This window comes from Anomaloglossus baeobatrachus, chromosome 7, assembly GCF_048569485.1.
Source record: "Anomaloglossus baeobatrachus isolate aAnoBae1 chromosome 7, aAnoBae1.hap1, whole genome shotgun sequence".
Lineage (NCBI taxonomy): Eukaryota > Metazoa > Chordata > Amphibia > Anura > Aromobatidae > Anomaloglossus > Anomaloglossus baeobatrachus.
The window spans coordinates 62254081-62280965 of record NC_134359.1 but is presented as its reverse complement, the minus strand read 5'-3'; the positions used below and the strand labels follow the sequence as shown (position 1 = coordinate 62280965).

General features: G+C 48.1%; 1 protein-coding gene across 2 annotated transcripts in view; it reads left to right on the top strand.

Annotated features, from left to right (window-relative positions):
• GPR155 (G protein-coupled receptor 155) overlaps window positions 1–26885 on the top strand; it is an 88408-nt gene that overhangs the window by 32555 nt on the left and 28968 nt on the right. For both annotated transcript variants that reach the window (XM_075317355.1, XM_075317356.1), the window contains exons 4-9: window positions 7588–7753; window positions 10011–10166; window positions 10297–10380; window positions 12152–12272; window positions 18624–18708; window positions 19353–19443. In XM_075317355.1, coding sequence (XP_075173470.1) covers window positions 7588–7753; window positions 10011–10166; window positions 10297–10380; window positions 12152–12272; window positions 18624–18708; window positions 19353–19443 — 703 coding nt within the window. The remainder of the gene's footprint in view (window positions 1–7587; window positions 7754–10010; window positions 10167–10296; window positions 10381–12151; window positions 12273–18623; window positions 18709–19352; window positions 19444–26885) is intronic.

The window sequence follows — 26885 nt, the reverse complement described above, 5'->3', positions numbered from 1 at the left end:
CCAAGATCTATCACAGGGCTTGGAGGATCTTCTTAGCCTGGTGCTCTGATAAGGGGTTTACCCCCTGGCCGTTTGCCTTACCTACTTTTCTTTCCTTCCTTCAATCCGGAATGGACAAGGGTTTGTCTCTCGGCTCTCTCAAGGGACAAGTATCGGCGCTTTCCGTGTTTTTTCAGAAGCGTCTAGCCAGGCTTCCGCAGGTCCGCACGTTCCTGCAGGGAGTTTGCCACATAGTCCCACCTTACAAGCGGCCGCTGGAACCCTGGGATCTTAACAGGGTTCTAAGGGCTCTTCAGAAACCACCTTTTGAGCCGCTGCGGGATGTCTCTCTATCACGTCTTTCGCAGAAGGTGGCATTTCTAGTGGCAGTTACATCACTCCGAAGAGTGTCAGAGCTTGCAGCGCTGTCATGCAAAGCCCCCTTCCTGGTTTTTCACCAGGATAAGGTGGTTCTGCGTCCGGTCCCGGACTTTCTCCCTAAGGTGGTGTCCCCTTTTCATCTCAATCAGGATATCTCCTTACCTTCATTTTGCCCTCATCCAATTCACCAATGTGAAAAGGATTTGCATTTGTTAGATTTAGTGAGAGCACTCCGGATCTACGTGTCTCGCACGGCGCCACTGCGCCGTTCTGATGCGCTCTTTGTCCTTGTCGCTGGCCAGCGTAAGGGGTCGCAGGCTTCCAAGTCAACCTTGGCTCGGTGGATCAAGGAACCGATTTTTGAAGCCTACCGTTCTTCTGGGCTTCCGATTCCTCAGGGCTGAAAGCCCATTCTACCAGAGCCGTGGGTGCGTCCTGGGCATTGCGGCACCGGGCTACGGCTCAGCAGGTGTGTCAGGCAGCTACCTGGTCTAGTCTGCACACTTTCACGAAACACTATCAGGTGCATACCTATGCTTCGGCAGACGCCAGTCTAGGTAGGCGAGTCCTTCAGGCGGCGGTTGCCCACCTGTAAGAGGGGGCCGTTTCGGCTCTTTTTACTGAGGTATTCTTTTACCCACCCAGGGACTGCTTTTGGACGTCCCAATTGTCTGGGTCTCCCAATGGAGCGACAAAGAAGGGAATTTTGTTTACTTACCGTAAATTCCTTTTCTTCTAGCTCCTATTGGGAGACCCAGCACCCGCCCCTGTTCCCTTCGGGCTGTTTGTTCTTTTGTGTACACATGTTGTTCATGTTGAATTGTTCTTTTGGTTCATGGTTTTCAGTTCTCCGAACATCCTTCGGATTGAATTTACCTTAGACCAATTTATAAGTTTCCTCCTTCCTGCTTTTGCACCAAAACTGAGGAGCCAGTGATGCACGGGGGGGTGTATAGGCAGAGGGGAGGGGTTACACTTTTTAAAGTGTAATACTTTGTGTGGCCTCCGGAGGCAGAAGCTATACACCCAATTGGCTGGGTCTCCCAATAGGAGCTAGAAGAAAAGGAATTTACGGTAAGTAAACAAAATTCCCTTCTTTATTTATGTAAATTAAGTAAAGACAGCATCCAGACGTTTCGGCATTTTTTGCCTTTATCAATGCACACTGTCAAAAGATTTCCAAGAAAAATCAGCTGATGTGATGGACGGTTTTTGGGAGAAGATCAAAGCCTTATGAAAATGCTGACTAAAAATACTATAATTGATGACGTCACAGGTATAAGTATTCCATATCAAGAAAGACGAACCATTGCGTCCTCAGATACTCCTGATGAATGCTTAAAGGGAACCTGTCAGCAGAAATGTTGCTTTACACCTAAATGTTTCCCAGTCTGCAGCTCCTGGGCTGCATTCTAGCAAGGTTCCTATATTTTTTGTGCCCCCTTTTAGACCAAATTAAATACTTTATAAAGTTGTACCATTTGGTATGCAAATCTTCTAAATTATCCATGGGGGCGAGCTGTCTGGTGTCCGTTACTGTCCCTCCTGCCAATTTACGCCGTCCCCCAATGCTCCATTTCATACCTCAGGACGCCACCCAGTGCACCTGAGGTCCCGCGCATGCGCCGTGCGACTGTACCGGCACTGTGCGCACTGTGTGACCGCTGGTGACGTGCTGCGCAGGCACGAGATTATGGGCGGTGCTGTGATTGTCATCAGCAAGTGCCCGCCCATAATCTCGTGCCCGCCCTTTCCCCTCTGCCTCCAGCATTCTGCGCAAGCACTGGGCAGATGACCTGACGTCACCTCTCATAACCGGTGGTGTCCTGCTTCGCTCCTCCCATCTATTTCCTGCTCCAGGGCAAGATGGGAAAGAGGTGACGTCGGGTCATCTGGCCAGCGCTTGCGCAGAACGCTGGAGGCAGAGGGGAAAGGGCGGGCATGAGACTATGGGCGGATACTTGCTGATGACAATCACAGCACCGCCCATAATCTCGTCCCTGCGCAAACGTCACCAGCGGTCACACTGTGCACACGGTGCACAGTCCCGGTTCAGTGGCACGGCGCATGCGCGGGACCTCAGGTGCACTGGGCGGCGTCCTGAGGTATGAAATGGAGCATTGGGGGACGGCGTAAATCGTCAGGAGGGACAGTAACAGACACCAGACAGCCCGCCCCCATGGATAATTTAGAAGATTTGCATACCAAATGGTACAACTTTATAAAGTATTTAATTTGGTCTAAAAGGGGGCACAAAAACTATAGGAACCTTGCTAGAATGCAGCCCAGGAGCTGCAGAAGGGGAAACTTTTAGGTTTAGAGCTAAATTTCTGCTGACAGGTTCCCTTTAAGGGAATAAATATACCACAGTAAGACTAAGGCTGGTTTCACACTACGTCTTTTTAACATCCGTTGAAAACGTTATTTTAGCGGAAGTACGGATCCTGCTTTTACAGCAAATAACGTATGCAAACGCATCTGTTATTTTGCAGGATCCTGTCACTGGATGTTTAGGGGCGGGCATTGGAGTCATGTGATCGGGAGTGAGGGGAACTAGACTGGGAGCCGGCTTCTGACAGCTTCAGACGCTGGTAACCAAGGTAAACATCGGCCTTGGATACCCGATATTTATCTTGGTTACGAGTGTCTGCAGCTGCTAGGAGCAGGGCTGCCTGCACGCGTAACCAACGTAAACATCGGGTAACTAAGAGAAGTGGTTACGCGATATTTACCTTGGTTACGAGTGTCCGCAGCTCTCAGGTGGGAGAGAGAGGAAGGGGAGGAAGGGGGAAAGACAGATAGAGATAGAGATAGAGAGGGTGAGGGAGGGAGGAGGAGAGAGAGACAGATCACGCGAGACTGGTTCTGGGCATGCTCAGTACTTTCTGGGCATGCTCAGTACAAAAGCAGGATCCTGTCTATCAGCACGCCAGCGTTCACCTGCGTTCGCGTGCGTTATAGTGCGGATCCGGTGACTTGCAGTATTTTGACGCAGCTCAAAAACGCTACAAGTAGCGTTTTTGAAACATGTTAAAAAACTGCAAGTCACCGGATCCGCACTATAACGCACGCAAACGCAGGTGAACGGATGTTAACGCGAGTCCATTGCAAATGCATTGAAATGAAAACGCATTTGCACTGGATCCGTACTTCCGCTAAAATAACGTTTTCAACGGATGTTAAAAAGATGTAGTGTGAAACCAGCCTAAGTTCACATTTCTGTTGTTTTGCATCAGTCACAATCTGTCGCCATGAGGAATTACGGTATCCTGCAAAATATTTTGCAGGAATCCAGTTTTTCCCCATAGACTTCTATTAGTGACGGATTGCGACTGATGATGCTGCGTTGCATCCACTGCGTCGCAGTCAGTCGTTTTTTAACTGACCGCCGGGCAGGAGCAACGCAGCCTGTACCGTTTTTTGAGCAGCGCAATCCGTAGGATTTTGCAGCGCATGCTCTCTCTGGCTCCCTGCACCCGTAACCAGCATACACATCGGGTAACCAAGCACTGCGCTTTGGTTAGTTACCCGATATTTACAGTGGTTACGTGTGCAGGGAGCCAGCGCTAAGTGGTGTACGCTGGTAACCAAGATAAATATTGGGTAACCAAGCAAAAAGTGCTTTGCTTATACCCGATATTTACCCTGGCTGTGCAGGGAGCCCGACACTTCCCTGCTCGGCTCCGCCCCCTCCCGCACTCAGCATGTACACACACACACAAACACACACACTCACCTGTCCCCAGCCCTGCAGTCTCCTCGGCACTGACGTCCTCAGTGCCACGGCCCCGCTCGGCTCCACCCACCCCGAACTCCGCCCCCCGCACACAGAATTCTGTCCTTTGTCATCCGTTGTACAACGCATCAGTCACATGCGTCAAGCGACGCATGTGACTGATGCAAAACAACGGAAATGTGAACTTAGCCCAAGGCACATCGTTTCAGACAAGGGCCATAATATTCCTGGGAAAACCTGATGTATGTTATGAAAATCGGTGCACCCCAGTCTGGTACTATATAAAGGTTCTGGATCACAAGAATTCCTTATGTAACACTAAGCAAGAGCAGACATGTAACAGATTCTCTAATGCACAAGAGTAATAGCAGAAATATGCACAAGTGGTGTCTTGAGGAATGGGTGCCAGAGGGTGTAATGCCGAAACGTCTGGATGCTGTCCTTACTTTTCTGCATAAATAAAATCACAATTTTGGACAGACTGAAGCTTCATTTTTTCTTATAACGAGTGCCGAAGTATTTTGATTTTAATTTGGACTAGTATTTACTTCTGAGCACCAACCACAGTTGAGCCAGGCTTCTCTCTTTTTCTATCGGTTCTATAGACCGTAAATAATACGGTGATTCGCTACCACATTCACCTTTCTCATACATTCACAATCATTATTCCTGTTTGGACAAGTCGCCCTCTAATCAAACCCTTTCCAAGGATTATACAGAGACGCGACTGTTGCATTTCCCAGACAGCCGAACAAGCTGAGTTTCATTAAATGATTGTATGATTGTCTTCCCCACATAGAATATATGGGGGGGGATGTTAGAAAAAAAATTGCAGAATGCGTTAATGCTGCATATGTCAGTAAGTAATATTGGCCTGCAAAATCTAATCTGCTATATTACTTAATGCATTCATGCAGAGCACTTGACTGTTGAAGGAATATTTAGGCTATGTGCCCACGTAGCGTATTTTCATGCAGTTGCGCTGCATTCTGCACCGCAGCGTAACTGCATGCGTCCTGCGTCCCCTGCACAATCTATGAAGATTGTGCCTAATCCATGCCCACGTGGCGTATTGGAACGCAGCGCTTCGGCTGCTGCCGAAGCGCTGCGTTCTAAAAAGACATGTCACTTCTTCCGTGCTCTTTGCATGCAGCCCCCGCTCTGTCTATGGGAGGAGCTGCATCCAGAGCGCATGAAATCGGCTTTTCAGTATGCACTGTTTCTGCAGCGATTTGAAGCGCACATGTGCTGTTCAAATCGCTGCAGAAATTTCTGTAGGGACAGAACGCAACGTAGGCACATAGCCTTACACGTTGTAGAAAACCATCTTCTTGCTTTCCTTAGTTTTCGGTTTTGTGCGCCCAGTTTCATATCCTCTGTGGCTTCTTCCTATTTTCTTATTTTACACTAGTCCCCCGTTTCCTGCTGAATCCCCCAGTGCTGCCCACATTTATACCACTGCTCAAATCTCCAACAAAACTTACATTTTTTGACACGATGTGAGCTGGACGCGTCTGTCTCTGTCACAAATAAATTGATTCTCTGTTTCAGGGGCTTTCTCCTGCTTTAAAGGGAACCTGTCAAGTCAAAAAGTGTTATAACCTACAAGCAGGGTAACGTGTGAGCTATTAACCCCTTGCTACCCATCCCTGTGTTGTAATATTGTGTAATATATAAGCAATAAAACTTATTTTATTACTTTCATATGTCCTATGTAAATGGCATAGGTCTCTAGCCCCATGGGCGTCTTATCGCCCTGTGGGCGTTTGCATGCTTTCCATGGTATCCCACCGCTGTGGGCATGATACCATGGATTTACAGGAGCGACGGTAACGTCTGCTCCTTCAGAATCTCACACATGCGCACTTACCATTCTTGCACCTTCTCATCCTGGTGTTTACTTGCTGGCTTCTGAGCGAACTGCGCATGACCGGAACTGCAGGCGTCTTCTAAGCATGCGCAGTGCGCGTCTGAAGCAGATGCCAGGATCAGAAGGCGGGGAGAATGGTAAGTGCGCATGTGCGAGATTCTGAAGGAGCTGACGTTACCGTCGCTCATGTAAATCCATGTTATCACACCCAAAGACCTATGTGATGGCCATGGCGCTAGAGACCTGCTCATTTACATAGGGAATATGTAAGTAATGTATTTTATTACTTTCATATTACACAGTATTACAACACCGGGATGGGTAGGAAGGGAAGCTTGTAGGTCAGAATGCTTTTTTGACCTGACAGGTTCCCTTTAAAACTTCTAGCATGTGTATCCAAGATGGGGAATTAAATAACCCCTGCAGTCCTCTCCTAGACTGGCGCGTGTCTTCTTCGCCGCTGGCTGCTGTGCCCCTCGCCGGTCTCCTGACATGCACAGTATCACATGTTGGCCGTTGTGGTCACTCTTTGTCCTTGGCACGCTGCCCATCACATTGTTTGTGCCAAAAGATCGATGGGGACACGGCAGCCAGTGCAGAGGAGCAAAGACAGTCTGGGAGGGGGGGGTGAATTAAACATGGAAGCTCCTGAAGAAGTTTCTAACACTATTAATCTTTGCAATCAAACTTCTAAAAGTTTTTATAATTCAGTTACTGAGATTAGAGAATCTTGTAATAACTGCATCATTGAAATAAAGGTCGTCCAGAGCAAATCTGTTATAACTGCTGTGAATGTGTTGTGGTAGGACAGTCTGCACGCTTGTATATATTCACTGTATGAAGCTGTGCACCCCTCTATCTCCTGTGTCTGTACAGGTGACAAATGAATTTTAAAGGGAACCTGTCACTCAGATTTGTGCCTTATAAGCTGTGGCCAACACCAGTGGGCTCTTATATAAAGCATTCCATAATACCGTATATAAGAGCCCAGGCCACTCTGTATAACGTAAGAAACGCCTTTATCATACTCTCCTAGGGGGCAGTCCAGTCCGATGGGTGTTCTGTGGTCCGGTGCCTCCTCCCTGCTGTGATCTCCATCCTCTTTCGTCTGAGGTCCGTGTGCCTGATATGTCCTACGTCATCCACCCAAGCAGACATTGAGGTCCTGCACAAGCGCACTTTGATGTGCAGATCAAAGTACTGTAGTGCGCATGCGCGGATGGTCTTTAACCTTTTTTCGCACCTGCACATTACAGTACTTTGATCTGCCCTCAGCAGGTTAATGTGCGCCTGCGCAGGACTTAAATGCTGGCCTGTGTGGATGACGTAGGACATGTCATCCACATTGGGCTGGGTAGATGTATGGAGATTGCAGCAGAGAGGAGGTGCCAGACCGGAGACCAGCGACATCCATTGGACCCGACTGCCCACCAGGTGAGTATTAGAAGTGTTTTTTTATATTTTACACAGCGGTCTGGGCTCTTATATACAGTATTCTAGCATGCTGTATATATGGACTCACTGGTGGTGGCTGCAGTTTATAGGGGACACATCTGGTGACAGGTTCCATTTTTTTGCACTTTTTTTCTTTAAGTCACCCTCTGTTTTTGGCTTTTTCCAGGCTGGTCTTGCCTCTTATCTGCAGGGAAATGGTGGAACTGCTGGATCGGAGCAACTCTGCGGTCAACCACACCAGTTTATCAAACTATGCATTTCTCTATGGAGTCTTCCCAGTGGCCCCAGGAGTTGCTATATTCGCAAACCAGTTCAACATGGAGGTTGAGATTGTACGTGGTAGGACTAGACTTGTGATATTTTGGGGTCCTCTTTATACATGACACAAAAGATGAACTATAGGTGCCGTGGCCCATATGCCGTGGTTGTGCAAATACTAGTATGGTTAATACAGTGATTCACAGTTGACGTCTTCTCCTATTTTAATAATTACATTTTCACAGATTTGCCCTCTGACCCACATGTCATAATGACTTCCTCCAACCACAACATTTCCCGCTATTTGCGGCTCAGACATCTTTGACTTCACTTTTCCAGCACTCTTAGGCCATGTGCCCACGGGAGCTTTTTGCTGTGGAGTTTGCCGCGGAAACCCTGTGGATTTTTCTGGATTTTCCAGATAAATCCGCAGGTTCTAGCATGTACAGGCACTCCCCATGCTACCCTACAGTGTCTGTGTCCATGCTGCGGAAACTAACTGCATGTAAATTATTCATGCGGATTTACTTGCGGAGATCCCGACCCTCCGCTATGGAGATAGAGGCCGGGACGTCCGCAGGTAAATCGCGTGAAAGTCCGCATGTTTCCCGCAGCTATTCCGCTGGAAACTCGCAGCTAAAAAATAGCTGCGGATGCCGGCGGGCAGCTGCGGGAAACATGTGGCCGTACCTGCGAATATATCCGCAGGTACGAGCGCCCGTGGGCACATGGCCTTAGGCTATGTGCCCACAGGACTCTGTATCTGCGGATTTTTCTGCATCAAAATCCGCAGCTTTCCCCCGGAAAAGGTGCGGATTTTGTGCGGATTTTGTTGCGGATTTTGCGTTTTGTTTTTTTTTTATTCAATTGAATAGGCAAAATCCGCATGAAAATCCGCAACAATAATTGACATGCTGCAGATTTTTCCGCACGAAAATCCGCACGATTTCCGCTGCGGAAAAATCCGCAGCGTGGGCACAGCATTTCCCAAATGCCATAGAAATGGCTGGGGAGTAGCTGTGCTGCAGATTTCTGGAAAATCCGCGGCTTTTCCGCGAGAAATCTGCGGCAAAATCCGTGCATTTTCCGCAGCGTGGGCACATAGCCTTACAGTGACCACTTACACAACCAGCCCATCACTCTTCTACCACCAACTGTGTCTGTAGATCCACAATTTGTCTTGGCTATCGTACCTATAGTCTACCCCCCCCCCCACTAATCAAAAATAGTGCCGCACAGATGGACTACCTGAAATCAGTAATGCCAGGTAATGTCCCATGTTGCTCCTCAGACAATACCGCACAGTAAAAGTGCCTCTTCATGCTCCACAAAGTAATAGTGCCGCATTCTATACCCCACATGTGTGTGATCCTTGTGCTTCCATGTAGTAATAATGCTTACCCTTGACCCCCCTCCCAAACCCCCTATAATAATGCTTCTTTAGTAATGCTCCCCCCACATGGCAATAATGCTATATTTCTGCTTCAAGGGAACCTGTCACCAGTTTTTTCACTATTAAACTAAAAGTCTCCCCTTCTGCAGCTGCTGGGCTGCATTCTATGAAGGTGCTCCATGGCCCCGACTCCCCTTGCAGACCCCTAAAATAACTTTATAAAAGCTGACCGCCACGTATGCTAATTACCTGTGTGGCTCAGATGGGCGTGCTCCTTTTCGGCTCCTGTCCTCCCTACTGCTGCTGATCGCTGTCCTCCTCCTTTCTAGATTGACGTGATGACGCCTCCGTCATCATCCACATTGCTCATTCAAATTTCGCGCTTGTGCAGTTAGGTCAGCTCGCGCAGGCGCAGTTCACTCTGCCATATCGCGGGCAGAGCAGGAAACATAGCTGCTCTCGCCGGTGAGCTAAATGCGCAGGCACAAGGATTAGGCCGGGTACGAGGATGACGCAGTGACACCATGCACAGCACCGTCTATAATCTTGTGCCTGCGCAAATTGCTTACGGCGCACGCAGCTATGGTTTCTGCTCTGCCTGCGATATATGGCAGAACGAACTGCGCAAGCGGACATGACTGCACAGGCGCGAGATTTGAAAGAGCAGCGTTGATGACGGAGGTGTTATCACGCCAATCAAGAAATTAGGATGGTGAACAGTGGCAGGAGGGGGGACAGGAGCCGAAAAAGTGTGTCCATGGCCGTACATGGCTCAGTTATCTGGAGCACATAGTATAAAATGGCACCAGGGCTTTATTCTGGCCTTTTTAGAATACTGCAAATTTTCTTGTAATTACTGTACACCCCGTGCTGATAATTTCTGTCTTCTTTGCAATAATGCAGTAAGGTTAATCCTTAAACTGTTGTTTTGCTTCCAGATCACATCGGGAATGGTGATCAGCACCTTCGTGTCTGCGCCCATCATGTATGTCTCGGCCTGGCTGCTGACCATTCCTACAATGGACCCTAAGCCCCTCGTGTCTGCGCTGCAGAACGTCAGCTTTGACATCAGCATTGTGAGCCTGGTCTCCTTGGTGAGTTCACACTATGGCCACATACTGATTTATTAATATTTAATAAAATGCCTTATCTGTAGGGGCGTAAGTCAGCATTTGACTTTGCATGGCTCGTATTCATTATATTTGGTTTATTTTATTTTTACAGATCTGGTCTCTGGCTGTGTTACTCCTGAGCAAGAAGTATAAGCGTCTTCCTCATATGCTCACTGCCAACCTGTTTCTTGCTCAGGTAAGAGCCTATCGTATATAAAGCTTCAGCTCAACCTATTATGGGGTCGTTTGCCAAAGCCAAGAGCTGCAGAGATACTGGCGAAGTTAGTATTTCCAGGGTGGTTGCCATATAGAAGCCATTTGAGACTGAGTCCTCAATATTAGGATGTGTTATGGGTGGTAAAAGAATAAAGCTTATACTCATCATCATAAGGTGTAATCATACTTTAATATTTTGGGGTGGGTGGGAATTTGGTCAGTTGTCTTTTTAATCACTTGCCAAGTCATTGTCACACTAGGTATGGGGAAGTACAAATCGAGCGGTGAAAGATAAGGGAAGGAAACCCCTGCGTCTAGGGAAATGGGGAGATGGTGACCCCTGACGAAACCTACTGCTGGTTCCTGGGGTCCCTTAGCACCCTACATAGATTCCACACCTATGCACCAGGCTTGATAGCTGACTCTAAGTATCCCTAGTGCTGCACTCTAAATAGGAAACAGGTGGGATGAGCTCGTCATCAACCCCACTAAACACTAAAGGAAAACACAAGGGGGACATATATGGGGCAAAAGCATGAACTATTTATCCACAGATGACACCGGCAGACGTTCAGCAACAATATTACAGATGAGAGCAAGCCACCTGCTTGCAACCAGAGCTAGAATGAACTGAATAGTATCACCAGCACCGGTCCAGGGAAAAAGGGAGTATTTAAGCACCAAGACGATACTGATGAGCAGCTGGGTGGAAGTTGAGCTCCTCCTAGGTCCAAAAGGGTGAGAGATGAAAATCCAGCAGGAAAGCTACCTGGTCCTGGTTTCTAGTCCCACCAAGGACAACATCTGCAAGGAGTTTGTATGTTCTCCCCGTGTTTGCATGGGTTTCCTCCCACACACCAAAAAAACATACTGATAGGGAATTTAGATTGGCAACACTGTCCCCATTGGGGCTCACAATGTATGTAAAGCGCTGTGGAATTAATAGCGCTATATAGATGAATAAATATATTATTATTATTATTATTATATACCAATGAATACTGACAGCAGGAACAATGGAAAGTCAGGGAGCATTTTGTGCAGCCAAACGCTGTGACGTTCAGTTGCCAGAAACCACATGACTGTCACTAGTGACACATGTCTGATATGGGCCTTCCCTATATAAACAATTTTTAAAGGGATTGTACAAAGTTTAATTGCCCCCTACCCATAGGATAGGAGATAATGTCTTAATTGCTGTGACCCCCCCCCCCCCTTTCCAAATCCTAAGAACAGAGCTCTTAAAACCCCAGTATGAATGGAGCACAGGTCGTGCATCCGAACCTCCGCGCATTCATTCTTATGGGAGTCTATGCTCCCCTATCTTCTGCAGTCCCATAGTGCGCATATCCGCTCCATTCAGATGGGACTTTTTGGGAGCCCAATGATTGAACCTTTAGTGATGGGGGACGTTATCCCATATCCTATGGATAGAAAATAACTTCCAAACTTGGTGTAACCCCCTTTAATTTTAAGCATCCAATAATCTGGAAATGTCTACCCACAAGTTGTGCGGATGGTTTCTCCCCTGGCTTTGGATATCAGAAATTCATGAATGATTATTACAGTCTTTCCATTTTTTCAGTGGTAGGGAAAGGATCAGAGTACATCAATTATATTGTAGGCAAATCTCATTGTGATGTATGTAGAAAACGTCTGACGGTCAGAAATGCTCATCGTTGCCCGGACTGCTTACTTTCCTATATGTCTAGGCTCTGTAGGATCTTCTGATTGTTTTTCTGTCTCTCCAGCTTATCGTCTGCATTGGAATGATGCTATGGAACTTCATCATAAAAGAAAGGAACATTGTGGGGCAGATCCTGGTGTTTGTGATCCTGTACAGTGCCCTCTACAGTACATATCTGTGGACAGGTATTGTAATACTGATGCTACAGGCGCCAAACAAACTCCAGAATATCTACAATTAATTTCGGTTGGGGACCCTGTAATCCACGCCACCCCACCCCAGTAAAAGTGACCCCTTTTTTGCTGAGATCCTCTGTCAGGGAGGAGAAATCTAGTGTAGAAGCCATATGCAAATCAGGGTGGACGTGTACTGGGGGCGTGTCATTGCACTTGGGCTGTAGATTTAATGTGCATTGACACGCCCCTAGTGCACTTACAGCCTGATTTGCATATGGCTTTGTTAAATTTAGTATGACTGGCACATCGGATCGCTTCAAAAGAGGTGTCACTTTTGGTGGAACATGCACCCCTACAGTAATATTAATATTTACATAAGAAAAACCTGCTGACAGGTTCCCTTTAACTATGACTTGGCACAGGCTTTTATCATATATTCATTCTCCTATCGCCATAAAAATGTTTGAGTATACTTTATGGCTCGTTATAAGAATGTATATTGCAATGATACGTATAGACTATAGAGCCTTTAATGTATTTCTAGAATGGGGATCTGTAGAGCAACTTCTACCCCACTGCAGCAAGTGTTTTATTAGATTTTGTAGGGTATTCTCAACTTATTAAATGGCTTTAATTATTTAGCCTGAAAATAGGCAAGTTTATAATTTACTTGCTTTTTCTGCCTGCTTTTATTCTTCTTCATAGAGAGGTTTTGGTTTTTTTTTGTTAGTGTACAGCTGGTTTCCATGGAGCTCAACCACCAGACCCTGGCCTTGCGTGCACATTACTTACATTACAGTAGAGGAGTTATCACCTAACATCCTAACCACCTTTTTCCAGCCCATTGATTTGTATACAGCAGTTGCTTGGTCCCCCTTTCCCCCACTCAGCTCCAGACAAGCTACTGCTATAAATCCTGGAAAATCATTAGTCCTGTAGGTTTAAACCCTTCACGACTGAGGATCTACCGGCACGTCATAAATCGTGAAAGGGTGATCACCACCGGCTGCTGCAATGAGCCAGCGTTACTCCTCCCACATGTCTGCTGATTTGAACAGCAGACGTGTGCTTCGCAGGCACAGGTGGATCCGCGATCCACCCATGCCTGTTAACCCCTTAATTCGCCCTGTCAAAATGTGATAGTGTGATTTAAACCATCACAGTGGGGAACGCGCCTTTCCCTGCAGCCATCAAAGCACAGGGTCATGTGACGACTCCTGTCGCTATCATGACGTAGTTCCTGCTACAGCTGGCAGAGGAGCAGTTGTAACAAGAATGGAGCATTTCTCCTGATCAGAGCGATCAGGCTGCTGATCCTTGTAGTCCCCTAGGAGGACTAGTAAAATAAATAAATAAAAGCACCTAAAAGTTCAAATCAACCCTCATTCGCCCCATTGAAAATGAAACTGTTAAAAAAAAATAAAAAAAAATAATAATATACACACATTTGGTATCGCTACATTCAGAAATGTGCGATCTATCAAAATATAAAATCAATTAATCTAATTGGTAAACATCGTAGCGGCAAAAAAAATCTAAACGCCAAAATTACATTTTTCTTTGTCGCTCCATTGGGAGACCCAGACAATTGGGTGTATAGCTATTGCCTCTGGAGGCCACACAAAGTATTACACTTAAAAGTGTAAGGCCCCTCCCCTTCTGGCTATACACCCCCAGTGGGATCACTGGCTCACCAGTTTTGTGCTTTGTGCGAAGGAGGCAACACATCCACGCATAGCTCCACTTTTTAGTCAGCAGCAGCTGCTGACTATGTCGGATGGAAGAAAAGAGGACACATATAGTGTCCCCAGCATGCTCCCTTCTCACCCCACTGTATGTCGGAGGTGTTTGTAAGGTTGAGGTACCCATTGCGGGTACGGCGGCAGGAGCCCACATGCTGATTCCTTCCCCATCCCTTTTTACAGGGCTCTGGGTGAAGTGGGATTTACCGGTCTCCAGGCACTGAGACCGTGCTCCATCTACAGCCCCTGGAGAAGATGCTGGATGGAGCGGAGTACATCAGGGACATGGGGAAGCTGACTTCCTAAGTCGCTGAGGTGTGGCCGAAAGAGTATGGTCTCCTCACCCGGACGGGTTTCAGGAGATCGGGCGCCGCTGACAGAGGCCGGACGTCGATCTAATGGCGTCACGGCACAACAACAATGTGCCAGCTTCATGGCACGGTTTCACAATCATCGAGCTCTGGCGGCAAACGCCTTAGTTCAGCATTGGTCGCAGTTCCAGCTACCTTAGGTGCCACCTCTGGCATTGTTGCCCAGAGTACTGCGCTAGATCAAGACCGACTGCGGCCGCGCCATCCTCGTCGCTACAAATTGGCCGAGGATGTTGTGGTACTCGGTTCTGTGGTGCCTCACGGTAGGCTAACCGGGGGCACTACCAGACCAATCAGACTGGCTGTCTTTTGAATTCTACGGCCCTCAACCGGATGGTGTGGCATTGAGTCCTGGAACCTAGTGTCGTCAGGATTACCTCAGGACGTGGTTGCCACCATGAGACAGGCTAGCATACCAACGTCCGCCAAGATTGACCACAGGACGTGGAAGATGTTCTTATCTCGGTGCTCGGCGCAGGGTGTTTCTCCCTGGCCGGTTGCATCGTCTATGTTTCCTTCCTTCCTGCAATCTAGGTAGGAAAATGGGTTGTCGCTCAGTTCCCTTTAGGGACAAATCTCAGCGCTATCTGTATTTTTTTCAGAAACGACGACTTCCTCAGGTACGCACGTTCCTACGGGGAGTTTGTCTTCTCAGCACTCCGTACAAGCGGCCGTTAGAGCCCTGAGATCTGAACAAGGTTCTAATTGCTCTCCAGATGCCGCCTTTCGAGCCTTTGAAGGATGTCTCCCTTCCCGTTTTTCACGGGAAGTGGCCTTCTAGTAACGGTCTCGTCTCTTAGGAGAGTTTCCGAGCTAGCAACGCTCTCATACAAACTCCCTTCCTGGTCCTTCACCAGGACAGGGTAGTTCTGCGTCCGGTTCCGGAATTTCTCCCTAAGGTGGTATCCCATTTTCATATCAATCAGGATATCACCTCACCTTCTTTGTGTCCTCGTCCAGTCCATCAATTTCAGAAAGATTTGCATCTGTTGGTTCTGGTGAGAGCACTCAGGTTCTACTTCCCGCATGGCGCTCCTGCGCCACCCGGATGCACTCTTTGTCCTTGTCGCTGGTCGGCGTAAACAGTCGCAAGCTTCCAGATCCACCCTTGCTCGGGGGCTCGAGGAACCAATTCTTGAAACCTACAGTTCTACTGGGCTTCTGGTTCTCTCAAGGCCGAAGGCCCATTCTACCAGAGCCGTGGGTACATCCTGGGCATTACGGCACCAGGCTACGGCTCAGCAGGTGTGTCAGGCACCCACCTGGTCGAGTCTACTTACTTTTACCAAGCATTATCAGATGCATACCTACGCTTCGGCAGACGCCAGCCTAGGTAGATAAGTCATTCAGGCGGCGGTTGGCCACCTGTAGGAGAGGGCCGTTTGACGGCCCTATCATGAGGTATTCTTTTACCCACCCAGGGATTGCTTTTGGACATCCCAATTGTCTGGGTCTCCCAATGGAGCGACAAAGAAGAAGGGAATTTTGTTTACTTACCGTAAATTCCTTTTCTTCTAGCTCCAATTGGGAGACCCAGCACCCGCCCTGTTTTCTCGGGGTTTTTCTGTTTTTTCGGGTACACATGTTGTTCATGTGGTATGGTTCAGTTCTCCGATGTTTCCTCGGATTGAATTGGTCTTTAAACCAGTTATTGGCTTTCCTCCTTCTTGCTTTGGCACTAAAACTGGTGAGCCAGTGATCCCACTGGGGGTGTATAGCCAGAAGGGGAGGGGCCTTACACTTTTAAGTGTAATACTTTGTGTGGCCTCCAGAGGCAATAGCTATACACCCAATTGTCTGGGTCTCCCAATTGGAGCTAGAAGAAAAGGAATTTACGGTAAGTAAACAAAATTCCCTTCTTTTTGGTCTTCGCAAATTTTGCGCAAAGTGCAGTAACAGGCGATCAGAACCCAGCATCGTTATAAAAATTGTACTCTTAAAAACGTCAGCTCAAGATTAAAAAAATATGCCATCACTGAGTCCCATATCCCAAGAAGTGAAAATGCTACAGTTCGCAGAAAATGGTGCAAAAAGTGTGCCACTTTTTTGGACAAACCTCTGAATATTTTTTTTAACCCCTTAGTTAAAAAAGTAAACCTATACATGTTTGGTGTCCACAAACTCGTACCGACCTGAGGCATCACACAGACACATCAATCTTACCATATAGTGAATACGGTGAATAAAATATCCCCAAAACAATTGTGCAATTTCACTTTTTTGCTATTTTTCCGCACATGGAATTTTTTTTGCTGTTTTCTAGTACATTATATGGTACAACTTATGGTTTCATTGAAAAGTACAACTCGTCCTGCAAAAAAAAAGCCCTCATATGGCAATATTGAATGAAAAATAAAAAGTTATGCCTCTCGGACGAAGGGGAGCAAAAAAATAAACGGAAAATCTGGAGGTGAAGGGGTTAAAGGCAGTTCTGCTAATCAAGACTTTCATTCTCAAATGCTCTGTTATCTCTGTATGTAAATGCAGTGATAACAATGTAGACTCCAGAACAGACCACTGATGGCTGAATGTGATACAGCAGGACTTGTGCTGAGCTTTATAGGTCTACTAATACTACAGCTGCTGGTCACCAGAATTGTCACTCGAGGAGGAGAGCCCGCCCCTCCAGATGCCAGGAAGTAAGGAGACTGCCTATCTGTGAGCTGCTCAAGAGACAACATGAGACTATTTCTTTAACATATTGTTTAGTGTGGTCTGAATATGTTGGGGAGAGACCTCCAGGGGGTCTCTCTCAGGGTCTCTGAGGAGGATTCTACATCAGATCTGCGCAGATGAATCAGGAGAAATGACCACACAGAGACTTATCTCTATACGGGAGAAGCACAGTGCTCTTCTGACCCTTGTAGTCAAAACATAGCGCATATATATATATATATATATATATATATATATATATATATATATATATATATATATATATATATATATATATATATATATATATATATATATATATATATATATATATATATATATATATATATATATATATATATATATATATATATATATATATATATATATATATATATATATATATATATATATATATATATATATATATATATATATATATATATATATATATATATATATATATATATATATATATATATATATATATATATATATATATATATATATATATATATATATATATATATATATATATATATATATATATATATATATATATATATATACATATACATACATACATACACACATACACATATATACATACATACATATATACATACATACATACATACATACATACATACATACATACATACATATATATATATACACATATACATACATACATATACACATATATACATACACACACACACACACACACACACAGTATATAGCTTACTCAGTACATCCACGTTATCTATTAACCAGCTAGCTTGGGCATAGTTCATTCCTTGTTTGAACAGTCTTAGCAACATTCGTTAGCAAAACATTCAAGTGTGTCTAGACAAAGACGAGAGTCTATCAATAGAACAATGTCAGTTACTTATTTGAAACTACAGATAAGTATCTCCTCTATTCAAGAATGTCAGTTACTTATTCATGAACTAAAACTTATTCTACTTGGCCCTAAGCATAATTTGTTTCGGTTATACATTCCGTTAATATTGCAATTAGGTATATGTGGAGAAGCAATACATAAAGCATTCAAAGGACAGTTTATCTTATTATATTACACTTTACAAACGATTCATAGCCTAGGCCTTCACAAATGCAGATGCCATTAGTAATCCTAAGAATTTAGCATTGAGGGCTGCTTTGATATAGCTGAATGATCTCTTATTTATTTATTTTTTTTCCTCTCTGTACCACTCCAGAACAAAGGCTGTCAAACATTGCACCACAGCTCCGTTCAAGTGCATTTATTTTTTACCCTCCAGACCTGATCACATGTAGCATCTTCACTTATTTGCACTGGGCTGTGTTGCAATATCAGTGTTATCTTATATCATATATCATATCAATATCATATGCAGTGTTCAGGTTGATGTATTGCTGCATCAGGGAAAAAATAGCTAAACACTTTGCAACCTCTTTGTTTAAGACTTCAGCAATGGCCTCTCCGATATCCTGGCAGCATATTATCCAATCGTATGCCCTTCATACAGCAATTGATATGTAAATATCACATATGTAAAATGTACATATTATGATCACTAATAATCTGTATATTTTTTGCTTCCTAGGTTTGATATCTTTATCATTATTTTTACTAACGAAAAGAGAGGTTGGGAATATTCCAACTGTGATAATCGCCTTGGCTGGATGGGGGTAAGTACTTTCTGGACACTTTTTGCTTTGGGATATGTACATCACTTAAGGCCGCTTTACACGCTGTGAAATCGCTAGCGTGCGTGCCCGCACCCCGTCGGTTGTGTCATGGGCAAATCGTTGCCCGTGGCGCACAACATCGCTAGGACCCGTCGCACGGACTTACCTGCCTAGCAACGTCGCTGTGACCGGCGAACCGCCTCCTTTCTAAGGGGGCGGTTCGTTCGGCGTCACAGCAACGTCACTAAGCGGGCGACCAATAGAAGCAGAGGGACGGAGATGAGCGGGACGAAGATCCCACCCACCTCCTTCCTTCCTCATTGTGTGCGGCTGCAGGTAAGGGGAGGTTACCCGTTCCTGCGGTGTCACACAAAGCGATGTGTGCTGCCTCGGGAACGAAGAGCAACATCGTACCTGCTGCAGTAACGATATTTGGGAATATAGCAGCATGTCAACGAGCAACGATATGGTGAGTATTATCGCTCGTTAACGGTCACTCCTACGTGTCACACGCAAGGACGTCGCTAACGAGGCCGGATGTGCGTCACGAATTCCGTGACCCTAAAGCGGCCTTTACATGTTTTAATACTTGTCCTTACATAGTGGGGTTTTTTTTTCACTCTTTGTTGTTTTTATCCTTGCAGCATACCTGTTATTATAGTGTGCATTCTCATAAGTGTTGGAGAACGTGATGTGGACAGCATTGATTCGGCTTTCTTCTATGGGAAGGCTCAGGTATGTCCAAGACATAATGTTTGTTTGTAGCTATCTTCACAAAATCCTGGCAATTTGTCAGTGTGGCCAAAAAACCTCATTATTATTATTATTATTATTATTATTATTATTATTATTATTATTATTATTATTATTATTATTATTATTAATAATTATTTTCTTTATCGTTCCTTTGGGAGACCCAGACCTTGGGTGTTTAGCTTCTGCCTCCAGAGGACACACAAAGTACTACACTTAAAAGTGTAGCTCCTCCCTCTGAGCCTATACACCCCCTGGTGAGCCAGTCCCAGCCAGTTTATCGCTTTGTGTTCAGGAGGCATACATCCACACATGCATTCTCATGATTTCCTTTTTTGGAAGAGATTAAAGAAGTGCGGGTCCACGTCTGGACCCCCGGCATGTCCCTTCTCACCCCACTGTGTCGGCGGTGTTGTAAGGTTGATTTCCAAGGCTGGAGCCTTACATGCCGTGCTCCTTTACCATCCCTCCTGGGCTCTGGCTTGAAGTGGGAGCCAGCACGGTCTCCATGCCTGGCAGGAGACCGATCTCCATCCACAGCCCCTTGAGGATTCTGCTGGACCGGAGCACTCATCCCCAGGGACCTGGCCCTGCGTCTCAGCAGCTAAGTACCTGAGACGTTTATGTGTTGGGGGTCCCTGTTCTTTATTGTATGGGGAGAGTATGCTGAATGTATTTATTTTGGCATTTCCGGCGGGTTCTCTAGCTTTCACCCGAAAACCGCGCCGATGGTGCCTGCTTGTCGGCCTCGCCGCTTAAATTTAGGCCCTGGCTTTGACGGAGGCCTAGTTTCTGTTAACTACCCTCGCATGTCACTCATGCAGAGGGACCGGCACGGCTCCTCCCGGCGGCCGTCCTGCACAGGGGAGGGACACTCCCAACTGCTGGGGCGTGTCTCCTCCCCTGCAGGTCTCTATGGCCCTCCAGTTCCCGCTCTCCTACAGGAAGGCCCCCAAGTCCCGCCCCTTCTCTTCGCTCCGGCGGCCATTTTCTCAGGCAGAGTTCACTCTGCGCTGGGCCTTTCTGCACTCTGCATCCCTGCTGAGGTGCTGTGCATTGGGGGTCCGGGCTTCGGGATCTTGAGGGCACACAACACCGCTTCCAGCGGTCTGGTAAGCCACAGCCGGTCTCTGGTTGTGGACCTCTGTATATTCTCCTTGGGGTTCATTCTCTTGCAGAGTCCCTACTCCAGCAACATGTCTCACACGAGGAGCAAGGCTCCAAAGCTTTATACTGTATGCGCTGCATGTAAGCTCCTGCTGCCTGAACCGAGCACCTATCCACATTGTGATGTCTGCTCTAACTTGGCGGTGCCACAGCCTGGACTCTCACTCCCAGTGGTCTCTCCGGCTGCCTCTGCACCTGTGGCTGAACCCCCGGCCTGGGTAGAGTCCTTCTCTAGGTCTAAATCCCAGTCATTTGCTGAGTCCATGACTTTGATGAATATGCATCAGCCCCCTTCACAGGGTGCCTCTAATGCTCTTGCTAAGGGTCCTTTAGGATCCCTATCCTCTGACCTCCGTCCATCGGAGCTCACAGAGGATTCATCATCAGGTCCCAGACCCCGTCCTCCTAAGAGAAGGCGCAGGGTTTCCTCCCCCTCCTCATCCCGTGGCTCTGATTCAAGAGCTGACTCGCAAGATGAGGAGGATGCCCTTACGGGGGCCTCGGAGGCTAACTCCATGTACCCCATCGATCTTTCCGAGGGTGACTCAGATCTTAGTGAGTTGATTGCTTCTATTAATTCTGTACTGGATCTCAATCCGCCAGTATCAGAGGAGCAACCCTCTCTGGCAGAAAAGCACCAGTTTCCCTTGCCTAAGAGAGTAAAGAGTGTGTTCTTTAACCACTCCAGTTTTCAGACCGCTGTGACCAAACCCAGGGCCTGTCCTGACAAACGCTTTCCAAAGCGTGGTTCTGATGACCGTTCTCCCTTTCCGCCTGAGGTGGTCAAGGAGTGGGCTCATTCACCAAAGGTAGACCCCCCGGTGTCTAGGCTCTCAGCCCGGACCGTTGTGTATTCCACTGACCATCAGATTGACCTTCTGGACAAATCTGTGTATGAAGCGGCGGGGGCCGCGTTTTCCCCGACTTTTGCAGCCGTGTGGGCTCTCAAAGCCATCTCTGCTTCTCTGGAGGAGATGCATTCCCTCACCAAGGAATCTATGCCTGAGATGGTTGCCTTAACTTCTCAAGCTTCAGCTTTTTCATCTTATGCCATGTCTGCCATGCTAGAGGCTTCTCACCGCACTGCGGTGGCTTCGGCTAATTCCCTCGTTATCCGCAGGATCTTGTGGCTTCGAGAGTGGAAGGCAGATGCTTCTTCAAAGAAGTTCCTTGCTGGGCTCCCTTTTGCTGGTTCCCGGCTGTTCGGTGAACAGCTGGATGAAATTATTAAAGAGGCTACTGGCGGGAAGAGTACTTCCATGCCACAAACCAAGACCAGGAAACCTGCCCAGGGTTTGAATCAGTCAAGGTTTCGTTCCTTTCGTTCCTCCAACTGGTCGTCCTCTAAGCCCCCTGCCTCGTCCGCTAACTCAGCTAAGGACCAGAAATCCAACTGGCGCCCAAAAGCGCGTCCGCAGAAGACCGCAGGAGGTTCTGCCACTAAGGCAGCCTCCTCGTGACTCTCCCACTTTGGCGACGCTTGGTTAAAACAAGTCTCCGATCAGTGGGTGAGAGATATCATATCTCACGGCTACAGGATAGAATTCTCTTCCAGCCCGCCAAACAGATTTTTTCTCTCAACTTCCCCCTGCTCCAAGGCCGCCGCCTTCTCACAGGCCGTGGCATCCTTGCAGGCAAACTGAGTAATTGTACCAGTTCCCGCTCGGGAACGGTTCAGAGGTTTTTACTCAAACCTCTTCCTAGTTCCCAAAAAGGACGGTACCTTCCGGCCCATCCTGGATCTCAAGCTTCTCAACAAGCATGTCCGGGTGCGGCATTTTCGCATGGAGTGTCTGCGGTCAGTCATTGCCTCAATGACCCAAGGGGATTTCCTGGCATCCATCGACATCAGAGATGCCTATCTACATGTGCCAATTGCAGTTTCACACCAGCGTTGGTTACGTTTTGCAATAGGAGAGGATCATTTCCAATTCGTGGCTCTCCCCTTCGGGTTAGCCACGGCCCCTCGGGTATTCACCAAGGTCATGGCATCAGTGATTGCGGTTCTGCACCTCCAGGGGTTGGCAGTGCTCCCTTACCTGGACGACCTTCTAGTCAAGGCTCCATCCAGCGCAGACTGTCAGCGGAGTGTCTCGCTCACTCTCGCCACTCTAGCCCAATTTGGGTGGCTTGTCAATCTTCCCAAATCCACTCTGACTCCGACCCAGAGTCTCGCGTACCTAGGGATGCAGTTCGAGACTTTGCTGGCACTTGTGAAGTTGCCCTTAATCAAACAGCAGTCACTCCAGCTAGCGGTGCGCTCTCTGCTGAGGCCCCGCCATTATACCCTCAGGCGTCTGATGCAGGTGCTGGGTCAAATGGTGGCGTCCATGGCGGCTGTTCCCTTTGCCCAGTTCCATCTACGCCCCCTGCAGCTGGACATTCTCCGCTGTTGGGACAAGCGGCCTTCCTCCTTACACAGGTTAGTGGCTCTGTCGCCACGGACCAGGAGCTCTCTTCAGTGGTGGCTTCGGCCCCTCTCCCTGTCCCAAGGGCGCTCCTTCCTGGCCCCGTCCTGGGTGATTCTCACCACGGATGCCAGACTATCCAGCTGGGGAGCGGTATGTCTCCACCACAGAGCGCAGGGCACTTGGACTCTGTCCGAGTCAGCCCTTTCAATCAATGTGCTGGAAACCAGAGCCATGCTTCTAGCTCTCCTAGCTTTTCACCATCTGTTGGCGGGCAGGCACATTCGAGTCCAGTCAGACAACGCGACAGCGGTTGCCTAAATAAGTCACCAAGGCGGGACATGCAGCCGCCTGGCAATGATGGAGGTACAACGCATCCTTCAATGGGCGGAGGACTCCAAGTCCACCATATCCGCAGTCCACATCCCAGGCGTGGAAAACTGGGAGGCAGATTATCTCAGCCGTCAATGCGTGGACGGTGGCGAGTGGTCCCTGCACCCGGCAGTGTTTCAGTCAATCTGCCGCAAATGGGTGTTACATCTCGTGGCTCTCCTGAGGCAAGGACTGAGGCAGTCTCCCATTCCTTGCCTGCCACGAGCACTCCTGCTCAGCAGCGCCGAAGGTCTGCCAGACTGCGCAGTGTGCAGGAGATACCTTCTCAGAGAGGCAGCAGAAGGGTGACACCTAGTGGTTCGCCTGTTACAAGGAGTGAAGCGGTCTCCCATTCCTGGCCTGCCGCAGACTCTCCTGCTCAGCGGCCCCGAAGGTCTGCGAGGCTGCGCAATGTGCAGAGGTTTACTGCTCAGGGAAGCAGTGAGATTCCCGTTATCTCTGCACATTGTGAGACCGAGGATCCCGCCTCTATTTCCCAGAGGCAGGAGGTTGAGCATGTGCAATGCGTGGTGGGTCCTGATTCGCTCACTGACGTCACACGGCTTGATGACAAGGCTGGTGACGTGGTGAATCCTGACTGGCCAGGCTGGGACGTCGTGGACCCTGATTGGGTCAAGTCCGTCATCTCCGCCTCGCGCCCGCCCTCGGGTGGAGCTGCACCTCCTTAAAAGCTCCCCCTGCCATCATGGCGGCGCGCGACCGTCCTTCTATGTTTGGATGTCTGGCAGCGTGCTGCCACGCCACTGCTCAGGCATTACTGTCTCTTGTGGGCTTGGCCCTTGCTGCTCCGGCAGTACCTCGTTTGCAGGCCGTGTTCCTGCCTTGCTGCTCCGGCAGTACCCCCGTCAACAGGCCGTGTTCCTGTCCCAGGTGAGCTCCTCAAGTCTCCATTGGACTCACCTGGTTATTGAAAGCACACGTGCGTGGGCACCTCTGTGCTACCCTCGTGCCATATTCTCGTGACTTCCACTGGCACACGTGCGTGGGCACCTCTGTGCTTCCCCGTGCAACAGGTACACCGAGCCGTGAGATCTGTGCCATACAACCCTCACGGGTTAGGGCAGATCGGTGTACATAGATCGTCTGTGACATTCCAGACGATCGCTAGCAGCAACCCGCTCACTCTTCACCCACCATAGCGGCGGTCCCTTACACCGCACAGTGGACCTTGACCGGCGGAAGCAGTCCATTTCCCATCTTGGCACGCTTCCCCGGGTCCCCCTCGTAACAAATGGGGCTCTCCGGACGTGGACCTAATGGCATCCCGTCGCAACAACAAAGTTCCTGTTTACGTGGCTCGCTCCCACGATCCTCAGGCCTTCGCCGTGGACGCTCTGGTTCAAGACTGGTCCCAGTTTCGTCTGTCCTACGTGTTTCCCCCTCTAGCTCTCTTGCCCAGAGTCCTGCGCAAGATCAGAATGGAGGGCCGTCGAGTCATCCTCATTTCACCGGACTGGCCCAGGCGAGCTTGGTATCCGTACCTGCTCCAACTGTCCGTAGAGATGCCGTGGCATCTCCCAGACCGTCCAGACCTACTCTCGCAAGGTCCGTTTTTCCGCTCGAATTCTGCGGCCCTCAAATTGACGGCGTGGCTTTTGAGTCCTGGATTTTGACGGCTTCTGGTATTCCTCCTGAAGTCATCTCCACTATGACTCGGGCCCGTAAGTCTTCCTCCGCTATGATCTATCACAGGACTTGGAAAATTTTCCTGTCCTGGTGTCGCTCTACCGGCCATCCTCCTTGGCTATTCTCTTTGCCGACCCTTCTGTCTTTTCTACAGTCCGGTCTGCAGCTAGGACTGTCCCTCAACTCTCTCAAGGGACAAGTCTCAGCTCTATCAGCAGTTCTGTTCCAGCGTCGTCTCGCTCGACTGGCTCAGGTCCGCACCTTCATGCAAGGCACGTCTCACATCATTCCGCCTTATCGGCGGCCCTTGGATCCCTGGGACCTTAACTTGGTCCTCACTGTATTGCAGAAACCCCCTTTTTGAGCCTCTTAGGGAGTTTTCTTTGTATCGTCTTTCTCAGAAAGTGGCCTTTCTAGTTGCCATAACTTCTCTCAGGAGAGTCTCTGATTTGGCTGCGCTTTCCTCTGAGTCACCTTTTTTAGTTTTTCATCAAGACAAGGTGGTTCTCCGTCCGACTCCGGACTTTCTTCCTAAGGTGGTCTCTCCCTTCCACCTTAACCAGGACATTACCTTACCTTCCTTCTGTCCGGCCCCTGTTCATCGCTTTGAAAAAGCGCTGCATACTCTAGATCTGGTGCGTGCTCTCCGGATCTATGTATCTTGCACCGCTGCGCTCAGGAGGTGCACCTCTCTTTTTGTGCTAACCACAGGTCGGCGCAAGGGCCTCCCTGCTTCTAAGCCGACCTTAGCCCGTTGGATTAGATCGACCATTTCGGACGCCTACCAGAGTACTCAGGTGCCTCCCCCGCCGGGGATCAAGGCACACTCGACCAGAGCTGTCGGTGCCTCTTGGGCTTTTAGGCACCAGGCTACGGCCCAACAAGTCTGTCAGGCTGCCACTTGGACTAGCCTGCATACCGTCTCGAAGCACTACCAAGTGCATGCTCATGCTTCGGCAGATGCGAGCTTGGGCAGACGCATCCTTCAGGCGACTGTCGCCCATTTGTGAAGTTAGGTTCTGCCTACTTCTTAGTTTTTCTGTTTATTTCGCCCCCAGGGACAGATTTGGAACGTCCCATGGTCTGGGTCTCCCAAAGGAACGATAAAGAAAAAGAGAATTTTGTTACTTACCGTAAATTCTTTTTCTTATAGTTCCGTATTGGGAGACCCAGCACCCTCCCTGTTGCCTGTTGGCAATTTCTTGTTCCGCGTGTTATCACCGGCTGTTGTCGTGGACAGAGTCTCCGGTTGTTCCGGTTCTTGCTCTGTTCTACTTGTGGGTTGCTATTCTCCTTCAGCTTTTGCACTAAACTGGCTGGGACTGGCTCACCAGGGGGTGTATAGGCTCAGAGGGAGGAGCTACACTTTTAAGTGTAGTACTTTGTGTGTCCTCCGGAGGCAGAAGCTAAACACCCAAGGTCTGGGTCTCCCAATACGGAACTATAAGAAAAAGAATTTACGGTAAGTAAACAAAATTCTCTTTATTTATTATAGCGCCATTTATTCCATGGCGCTTTACAAGTGAAAGAGAGTATACGTACAACAATCATTAACAGTACAAGGCAGACTGGTGTAGGAGGAGAGAGGACCCTGCCCGCGAGGGCTCACAGTCTACAGGGAATGGGTGATGGTACAATAGGTGAGGACAGAGCTGGTTGCGCAGTGGTGTACTGGACTGAGAGCTATTGTAGGTTGTAGGCTTGTTGGAAGAGGTGGGTCTTGAGGTTCCTCTTGAAGCTTTCCATAGTAGTGGAGAGTCTGATGTGTTGAGGTAGAGCATTCCAGAGTATGGGGGAGGCACGGGAGAAATCTTGTACGTGATTGTGGGA